Genomic DNA, 10,383 nt, shown 5'->3' with positions numbered 1-10,383 from the left:
GTCAGGTCGGCGTGTTCCCGACGCCGGCGGCCGGGGGTTTATATAGAGAGAAGCTGCGTGGTGATTGGTTCCCGGCTCGGCGCGCGGTGCTGCTGGAGCAGGGCTGCTTGACTCAGCTGTGTGGCTGTGTTTTTTGCCTCTTAAAAAAGATGAAAAATATCGGGAATCTGGACTCGAAGTTATTAGAGACTTGGGGCAAACGGATCCGAGAGGTCTCGGGCTTCATTCTTACCCTTTTTGCTATGCCTGGGCTCAAAACCTGCGCCCTGAAACTTTCCTGAATCCCCTAACTCGCTTCCAAACTTAGGTCAAATTGAGACAACTTTCAGGTTTTCCTTAAAAATACGAATTCTCCACCTTGCGTTTACTATTATTTCTTCCAGGGCAGTGTTCTGTGCACTCTTTTGCTCTCGACTGCATATAAATAAACTCTGTTTTTCGCAAATATGTAAGAAAAATCCGTTTATTCGCGGGAGCATTAGCACAGGTTCTCCCGCAAGTTGTTTGCCCCAAGCTCTCGGAATTGGCACTGGGGTGAAAGATTTTATGTACAAGAGGGGTAGTTATTTGGGAAAATGTGTTTTATTTTAAAAAATATTTGAGTGACCAGCATGTAAGCTGGGTTTCATGCGTGTGTTTCGGTGATTTAAACACTTTAGGAAGGATGGGGGTGGGGCTGCTCCAAGTGGCTCCGGTTAGACTGGTCTAAATCAGGTCGCCAGCCTGCTTTATAAAATCACCATCCTGGGGTTTTCAGACATGGAATGGCTATTACACATTAAGCCCTGCATCTAGAGAGAGGAAAAGGGAATCCTGGAGAGATGCACCCAAAGGTCTAATTTTACCAGCTGCGAGCAAAAGAGCGATGTGACTCTACCTGTGTTTATGCCCTATCTCTTTAAAATGGTGACTTTACAAGGTTTAGTAACACTTTACAAGGTTTTTTCCTATACTTCACAAAAAAAACCTTTTTGTAAAAAGTCACTTAAAAATTCCCAGTGATATTTATAACAGAAAATTGATTTAACTTTGTTTCTAGCATTACAAGTAGGGAAACAGACTGATTACAAAGCAACAATCTCTCATTTGAATTACTTCAGGAATTTTCATCATCCCCTTGGGCTTTGTACTAACAAAATATGCTAAGGACAATCATTATTAAATGAATTGACTAACTGTGTCCACCCAGGGACCGCAAAATAAAATTTCATCGCAAAAATGAGTGTTCCTCCTATAGCCTGTCTTACGTTCTGATCCAATGGAGGAATTTGGTGATGCTGCGTAGTGAAGCACAAATGCAATAGTCTTTACAAAATAAAAAGTTACTGAAATTAAATCCATGTATGCTAAATCAACTAGAAATGTGTTTCACGTTCTCTCTCCTAAAAGATACGCTTGTTTCTATAAATGTAGGCATTCTAGCCTAATTCAATGGTGACTTGAGTATTTTCTCATATGAACTCAGGAAACAATAACCAACTGTAACAATGTCATCTCATGAAACTTAACTAACTATATATGTTATAGTTGTTCACAAGGTGTAGCAATGTGTCCAATTGCTTATTAACTGTATATAATTCATTGTTATGACAACTTAGTTCACATTCAGTTATTACAGATCACAGGGAGAATGGTAAAACATTAAGCAATATATGTGAGAAATTGTTTCTATATAATAATTCTCTGTCCAAGCTTGCAATAAACCAAAACACAAACTTGTTAATGCATACATTTTCATTATATCTTTAGGTCTAGGTAAACCATGGACCCAAAATAAGTTGTTCCCACTGCAATCAACAATGATATGATAGTGTAGATAAGGGACAAAAATCCTTTCTCCCGGCACCAGACACACATTAAATATGACTCTAGTAAGGAGTGTGACAGCTCCATCCTATAAGCTTACTTACTTAATTCAATATTTCTAGTTTGTTTCCATCTTCTAATATACTCTTAAGTCCAAGCGACTTAATGTTCATTCTACTGCAGCTAAGGAATGGCTATTTAAAAACCATAAACTCTAAGTCACGTATTGCATCTATAGATTGTGTTTCTTTATATTTATGCCAAGTGTGTGTGTGGAAAAAGAGAAAAAAACTCACTGCCACAGACTCAGTTCCAAGCACAGTGTCCCCATAGGAGAGAGTAGCAGAGCCCCAGCAGGTTCTGAGATTACAACTATTGACGGGGCCTGAAAGCCTCATCTTCCTCCCATGTCTACACATAGGTAATGCCCAGGATATCAGGAGCCCTGGTGGTTTATTGGTTGTGTTGCACTGTGATCTGCCTGGGAGTCAGTTCCAAACCACCTCTTTGTGAGAGAGACTGGGCTTTCTACTTCTGGTTACGGTGTCAGAAACCCACAGGGGGTCACTATGAGTCAGCATTGACTTTTTGGCGGCGAGTTTGGTTTTGAAATGGAACTGTAAATCTATTAGAAACTGTGGAAAGTAATACAAAGATTAGACATCTTATGTGTATATAATTTACATTGGATCTGCAACACTCCACTTTGCCTACGGACATACTTCATGAGGGTCTGCAGAAAGGTATTATTTGTCACTCTGCATCATTGTCATCAGTAGCAACAGCCACAACTTTTTGCATGTGTCCATAGATTTATATTACCCTAAACTAAAGATACAATTCAGTTGTAGATGTTAAAAGTATCATGTTTTGTTTATTTTTAAAATGGTGGTCTCAGCTCTTGAACAATTGCGGGACTTGTTCATCAAGTTGACATACAGAAATTCAATGTTAGAGAGCTAAAAATTTCTTTTACAGAAGATATCAACATGTCTGTCTTGTGAAACTCTGTCTGGCTCCCCTGGCTAGTTAGGTTGCATTTAGAAGCTGTTTGGGCTGAGGACAATCTCCATTGCTTGGAGGTGATTTCTCGTCTTCCTGGAGAGCAATAATGGAGACTTGATTTGCCAGTGCAGAGTTCTCAGGTGTTTATTAAAGACAGAAGTCATGCGGTGCTGCATACAGTTATTGTTTTCTTGTTTGGGACCCAGTGGTGACATCTTGGTGATGCATCATAGAGAGGTGCCTGAAAAGTGGATAAACCATCAGTGACTCGATATTTGAGATCATGAAAGTTTCACTTGTTACATTAGTAGCCAGAAAAAAAATTTTAAATTCCATCTGTGCCTTTTGAAGCCTCAATTCTCTCATACTCTAAAATACATGGAATAGTACTTTGTCCAAGATGTGAGTCACTGATGTTACAGATAATTTGATAACTGATAGGTAGTGGATGCATGACGTCCTGTGCTACCCTTTTATCAGAGTCAATGCAGGTCCGAGATTTCAGGACTATGCTCCGGATCATTCCCCAGAGACTGTGCTTAAGCATGCCCCAAAGAACTTGACTCCTTCCAAAGGTTGAAGGAATACGTGACTGACGGAGGAGAGGAGGTTCCAAGATTAAGGGACAATAAGGACTCCACAACAGTAGATTACAGCTCTACTCTACTATTGGAGAGCTGTGGATCAGAATCCACTTGACAGCAGTGGACTTGATTGGTTTGGGTTGATATAGCAGACAGAGCCTGGATAGCACTGTGATTGTGCTTTGGCGGCTAAAACAAAGACAGTGATTCCGGCTCAGCTTCACGGGACAAAGATGCAGCCATCTGCTTCCATAAACATGGCAGCCTTGGAAACTGTACTGAAATGCTAAGATACCCCCACAGAATCACTATGAGTCCGACTCTCTTTGAATGGGGCTTTGATTTGGATTGTATAACAGGACATTATGTTAGAGTCATATGTTCTGGTGGGTCTCTGGAAACAGCATCCACATCAAACTCTCACCAGCTGGCCTCAGGTGAAGATCCTCCTCCGTTTGAAACGCCCTCCAAGCATACCTCTGTCTCTGACCTTTAGATCCAAAAAAGGGTAGAGCTCTGCTAAATTTTCGATTTCCTTTTATATGTCCCTGTCTCTATCTGCATGTCTTGCATACCCAGGAGTACTCGAGTTAAGAGTGACAGTCTCGGAAACGTATAGAAAACCTACAGGAAACTGCCCGATAGGGCCATTATATGACAGACTCGACTTAATTTTTCCAATGCTCATTTCTGCAGTTAGTCTTGTTCTCAGAAACCCACCAGACCCCCTTCCCCAGTTAGATTTGAACCTACTCAAAAGGAATCCTCTGTGAGAGCGCAGCCCAACAGGATCTCCTACAATGATGGAAATGCTCTAGGTCTGCCCCGCCTAATAGGTCGCAGTTAACAATGGGTGATGGAGTTCTTGCATGCACAAATGGCCATGCATTGGATCCCCACTGAGAACTTAGAGGCTTGAGCCTATCCAGGGGCACCTCAACAGATAATGCCGCTAAGCTGCTGCGGAATGGCCACAGGCCTGAAAATCTTCTGGAACAATCCTGCTCCGGTCATGAGTTGGAATCCACTCGATGGCAACAAAAGCAACAGCTAGATGTGGCGAGGCATCTGAGGAAGTTAACTGTAAACCTTGCTTACATTTTTTTTCTCAACAAATTTTTTTAAATTTCCATTTAAATAAGCACATGTAGCTGGTGACTAATACAAGGACAATGCAGCCTTAGAACAAGTCCTCTGAAACGACATTGAGCTTACCATTTACTGCGAGCCTGTGTGAAAAGTGCACCTTCCGTGCAAGAGACTTGGGGCAGGACCTGAACTCAGCCACTAGTGGCTCCCAAGTGACAGTAGTGCTGCTGGCATCATCCCAGTGCAACAGCCTAGACTAGTTGACATTCTGGGACACACTCGAAGCAGAATAGACCCCATGGTAACTGGCTCCCACTCTGTGAGCCTTACCTCCTATCCTGCATTCAGTTTCCTCTCAGTTAGATGTTGAGGACTCTCTCCTGCAATAAGAATGATTGTGTTAAAAAATTTAAAAAATTTTTAAAAAAGAATGATTGTGTTTTGATCGAGGAAGACAATGGACAGCGTAAGACACAAAATAACAATAATATATAGTTCCCCAAGGATTCAGGAGGGTAGAGGGTATGGGAGGGATAGAGTGGGTAAGAGAGAAGCTGATACCAGGGGCTCAAGTAGAAAGAAAACATTTAGGTAACATCAATGGCAAAATATATGTACAAGTGTGCTTAATACAATTGAATTATGGATTGGCATAAGGTTTGTAAGAGCCCCCCAATAAAATGATAAAGTAATAATAATAAAAACAATTTTAAAGAATGATGTGTTTGTTGCAGAAGAGTCCATTTCTAGTGCTGTGAGCAGAAAGGTTTGAACTTACCAGCCCAACGTGGAAGAAAATGAAGCAAGCAGAGATCCCCCAGATGTAAGGACTTGGAAACCCTTGGAGACAGTTCTAAACTATGAGCAATCCCTGCAGTCCCTTCTCAACTGTTCAGTGAATAAATTATTTGCTTTATGTCTTCCTTAAATGGAAGCAAGCATGAGAGATCACTGCATTCTCAGTTTGCAGTTAATGATATGCCAAACAGACCCAGGAAATAAATAAGTGAATACTTGTCTATCTTCCTATAAGGTATGTACCACAGGAAAAAAGAACATTTGTGTTTTTTGGCTTGTTTTTTTATTTACATTAAATACATCAATAAATCAACAGTTGCATTCTGTTACCATGACTGTTATGTTAGGAAAGGAAGAAAGGGGGAGGGAAAGACAAATGCTTTCTTAGAAGCAAAAGAGAAAAGAAAGGACTTTTGTTGTATTTTATTTTAACCCCATACAAGATTGAAGTAAGTCAGAATTGACTCAAGGGAAACGAAACTCTTGTTCCTTTCTTGGTTTTTAGTTTGGTAATATACAAAAAAGCAATCCATTTATTTTGTGATGTGTGAGCAAAGGTGACACTGTGTACTTGACATCCCGACAAGCTATCTGTGTGCAGAATTATCATTTTAATTACTCTTTTCTTGGGTCATATGTTACAGGATGTTAATTTTTTGTTAACAAACAAAATCGCAAGCGCTGGATTACTCTGATGTTCTTTCGATGTTTTACTAGTAGAAACAGTACTGTCAGCCATAGCACCTCAGAATCAGAAGCCAGTTCCAATTCCAGTATCAGGTATTATTAGAGGATTAGGTCTCCAAGCCTGAAATTCCTCAGGTTAACAATGCTGATGAGTTTGGTAACAATGGAAATTCAGTTATCATTGGCTTCCCTTACTGGGACTCCCTCTTTATCAGAGAATGCTGAAGGTGATGCTTAATTCTGCACTCTTAAACGGGATCCGCTAAATGTAAGCACGAATATTGGAAGTCACCCTTTTTTAAAATAATCTTCACGCTTTAAATTACATTCTGAGATCTCTCCTTTTGTAGGAAGAGGCGAAACTGTACCGCCTTTCGTTTACATACAATAAAAGTGGTTACAAGATTTGCTCTTTTTAGCAGACCCAGAAAAAAACGCCAGGAAAACCTTTGACACAGAACCCAAACAAGGAAAAAAGGAGCCACACCCCAAATCGCATTTTCCCTCCTCCCTCCCCTGTCCACGCTTGGGCAGATGACGCGCGGGGTAGTAAAGAGGCGGGGACTTCGCTGTTGTTCCCTCCCCCGCCTTTTCAGTTCCCTAAAAGGTCCGCAGGATAGAAATATAAAGGGTTACGGACAGCCAGTCCTCCGCACTGCAGCAAACCGGCAGTAGTTCACCATGTCTGGTCGCGGCAAAGGCGGGAAGGGCCTGGGCAAAGGCGGCGCCAAGCGGCACCGCAAGGTGCTCCGCGACAACATCCAGGGCATCACCAAGCCCGCCATCCGCCGGCTGGCTCGGCGCGGCGGCGTCAAGCGCATCTCGGGGCTCATCTACGAGGAGACGCGCGGCGTCCTCAAGGTGTTCCTGGAGAACGTGATCCGCGACGCCGTCACCTACACGGAGCACGCCAAGCGCAAGACGGTCACGGCCATGGACGTGGTCTACGCGCTCAAGCGCCAGGGACGCACCCTCTACGGCTTCGGCGGCTGAGCGCCCCTTCCTTGCTCATTTCCTCGCCAATCCACCCAAAGGCCCTTTTCAGGGCCACCCACAAAGTCTCAAAGGTGCTGTAATTATTTTCACTAACTAGAACTAGTTAAAATAGTTAAATCGTGTAAGATACATTGTTTTCCGTATACCCCATGCTCTCTGAGATTTACATCCCCTGCGGTCGGGATGTAACCTATTCAATACGGCTTTTCCCGCCATCCCTCAAGATGGCCGCTCTGGTGAATTCGGAAGAACAAAGCGAAGGCGACGAAATGGCCGACTTCGTCCGCTTGTTTGAACCTGGGTTTTTAAATATTTTTCAAGCTGCTTTCTAAGGGAGTTTGGAAAATAAGTCTGATTTTGGCTTTTGTAGTACCGCATAGGATTCCTAGAGCCCAGTGAGCGTCTCCACACATTGCAAACATGGGCAGCTCGCGCTTAGCGAGCTGCTTTGTCAGGAGTTAGGCGGGCCAGTTCCATGGAAACATTACACCTGGCAATTCTGGGAACCTAGTACAGCTGATTTTTTTTCCCCTCAAGGGATAAAAAAGCCTTCGCTTTGAGTCCTAACGGAGGGGTTTGTGCTCCCCTCCCCACACTCCAGTGTGTTACATACCTGAGGGCCGCAAAGCTCGCTTGCCTCCTACAGGACGTCTACAGACACTGATTGTGGCAGCTCTGAGCGATCGAACGCTGGGAAACTTAAAGGGTGGAGGAAACATTTTCTCTAAACAAAGATCCGAGTGCTAAGTGCCAATTCCTGGCCGGTCTGGGCGAGCTTTCCTTTCCCTGCAGTCGAGTTGTAATGAAGACACGGGAATGTCTTGCAAATAAAGTGATAAAACTGAAAATGCCTTCGCTGGTTCTAACGTCTGCAGAATAAACTCACAATTCCTGTGCTGTACTACACAGCTGACCCCTGTCACCGCTACTTCAAGCCCCTTTACCCCCCAGTTTTGTTTTTTTTTTTGCAGCTGGTAATGTATTGAACAATGGGTCCTACGTGTAAGTCCCTTTTCATCAACAATTAACCCTTTCATTGGGAATCCTGTAAAATGTGGATGGAGGCAACGAGGGAAATATTCTATATCTGCAATCCACTGAGCGAAAAGATAGGAGTAATTTTACTCTGTCCTGCAGCCTGCATGTGAACCCAGTGATAGGGATGTGTTCAATCCTTCACAAACAGTGCTATTTCTCCCGCAAACAGCCCTCCACTCCTCCTTTCAAGGGTTTTCCTCAAGAAAACTTTACCCAGTTCCCCCAGACAAATTCAATACCTAGACTTTCCGGACACCCTGCAAAGAACATACCCCAACTTCTGTGTTCCTTACATAATTTAGGAGTTAGTGCACAATTCCACAGTTATGATAATGAATAAAGTAGTGCTTTGCTTGCATTTTCTCCCTGGAGTGTATACTTGAATCTGAGCAAATATATGTTTCGAAATATTCAGGACCTACAAAAACTACAAACTCAAAAAACTTGATGCCATCAAGTCAATTTCATCTCCTAGTGAGTGACCATGGAGGACAGGGTAGAACTGACCTTGTGGATGTTCAAGGTTTGTGAGTCTCTACGGGAGTAGAAAGCCTTATCTTTCTCCCACAGAGAGATTGATGCATTCATTCTTGACCTTTCAGTTAGCTGACCAAGATATAACTACCCACCACCAAGTTCTACATAGTACATGTCCCTCTCAAATGTATGGACTAAATGACTGAATGTTGAGCAAGAGGGAATGTGTGTTACTAAGCCACTCATGCAGAGTACTCCTCTCATAATATCTGGGTTCTTCAGGAACTACACTTTACAAACAGTTTTACTTTGGAATTTAGAGAAAAGAACGTTTGAAAACTCCTGGACTCTATTTTCTTTATATATTGTGTGAAATTACCTAACTATGAACTCAGTCTTATCCAGACTCCAAGCCTCCAGTTTGTGTCCCTTTGAGCCAGCTGCAGTACAATGACTTCAAGGCGAAGAATGAAAGTGTAGAAGCTTAAAGCTTGCTTCCCCTTCTCCCGGGAGAGGGGATGTTGGAAGTTTCCAGATTGATTACAGTTGTTGCTGTGGCCTAGGTATCCCAGGGTGTCAAATTCTGGTGCAACAGTGGTGGTTGTGACACTTTGAATTTTTTTCTAAGAATGTCTAAATTTCTGCTATTGACAGTGTCAGATTGAAATCATTAAGTCTAGAGAAATATACATTTTAAATCCATACTATGCACACTCCTATACAAAAAATAGATGGTTTTAAGCCAACTAAGATTAGTAGACCTTCCAGAAACCTAATCTATACTCCTAAGCAGGCAAATTCCTTCAAAGAGTCGATCTGTCTTTGTTTTGGTTTTTTCTACAAAGTTTTTAGTTTTAGTTTAGTTTTTTAGTTGATTGAACCCACCAGTCTAGATATTTTATTATATTAGCATTGTTCGTTGGAAAACGAGTTTAAATGAATCATTCTCTGGGCGCCTGAACAACATTGGACTTCAAGGCTGCAGAGGGTGTCACGCATGCTGGGTGTGATAGCTACCAGGACGGGCAGACAGCTGCTAGTGACTTGCCTGGAATGGAATTCTCACCTCTCTCTCTCTGTACTGTGATGTGTCTGGACATGTACCCTACCTTAAAAAAAAAAATTAGGCATCCACTTTTCCATGGCTACTGGCAGAAGACATGATATTCCTAGGTCAGAGACCAAGGACGTTTATTAATCAGAAGGCAATGAGCTGCATATCTGCATTGGCCCCCTTCTGAGTGCCACAGAGGCCTCACAGGTAGGGGATAAACACCAAATGACCCTGCACGCTGTGTGACCAATGCCTAATACATTTGCCCTCTGTAAAGCTGCACCGTCAGGGACAGCTCCGTGCACTCTGAGCATCCCCAGTAAAGGCACACAAGGCTCACATCACGCTGCTTCAGAACCACACATAAAACGAAACCCCAACTGCTCCCAAGAACTAGGCCCACTCACTACTTTGGCTTCGCAGAGCTTTCATACCTGCAGAGCTGTTTTAGTATGTGCAGCTTAATACACCTTAGGTCGTCATTGAGAACTTGGTCCCTGGAACAATTATACAGAACTAAGGGCGCTACACAATAGGGCCATATCATTTCGCTTCAGAATTACACAGGGGCAGTTCTCTTGCCCTAGGGTTCATGAGTAAGGCGAAGAATGACCCACATTCTGGCTAGTTTAGATAGGTACTTGCAACTGGTAAATTAGAATATATATCTCAAGGTTACTGTTCAGTCTCTGTTGCCAAGTTCCAAATCTACTCCCCACTAATCAATTCAAAGCCTCCCACACAAGCTCCTGAAAGGTCCAAGGCACTCATCAAGTGTGAGCTCTTTTGAAGAGAATGGAAGGTGGCCCTGAAAAGGGCCTTTCAATGTTGGACATGTTGGAGAGTCGC

At 42.8% G+C, this 10,383-nt stretch overlaps 1 protein-coding gene across 1 annotated transcript; it reads left to right on the top strand.

Moving 5' to 3' along the window:
* The first annotated feature begins 6,648 nt into the window (after positions 1–6,648).
* On the top strand, positions 6,649–7,046 carry LOC142437611 (histone H4). Its single transcript, XM_075540709.1, has one exon. It carries the CDS (start codon positions 6,651–6,653, stop codon positions 6,960–6,962), a length of 312 nt encoding a protein of 103 aa, XP_075396824.1. The 5' UTR covers positions 6,649–6,650; the 3' UTR covers positions 6,963–7,046.
* The last annotated feature ends 3,337 nt before the right edge of the window (positions 7,047–10,383 follow it).

The sequence above is a fragment of the Tenrec ecaudatus genome, chromosome 1, assembly GCF_050624435.1.
Source record: "Tenrec ecaudatus isolate mTenEca1 chromosome 1, mTenEca1.hap1, whole genome shotgun sequence".
Lineage (NCBI taxonomy): Eukaryota > Metazoa > Chordata > Mammalia > Afrosoricida > Tenrecidae > Tenrec > Tenrec ecaudatus.
This window is presented reverse-complemented; position numbering and strand designations above follow the sequence as displayed.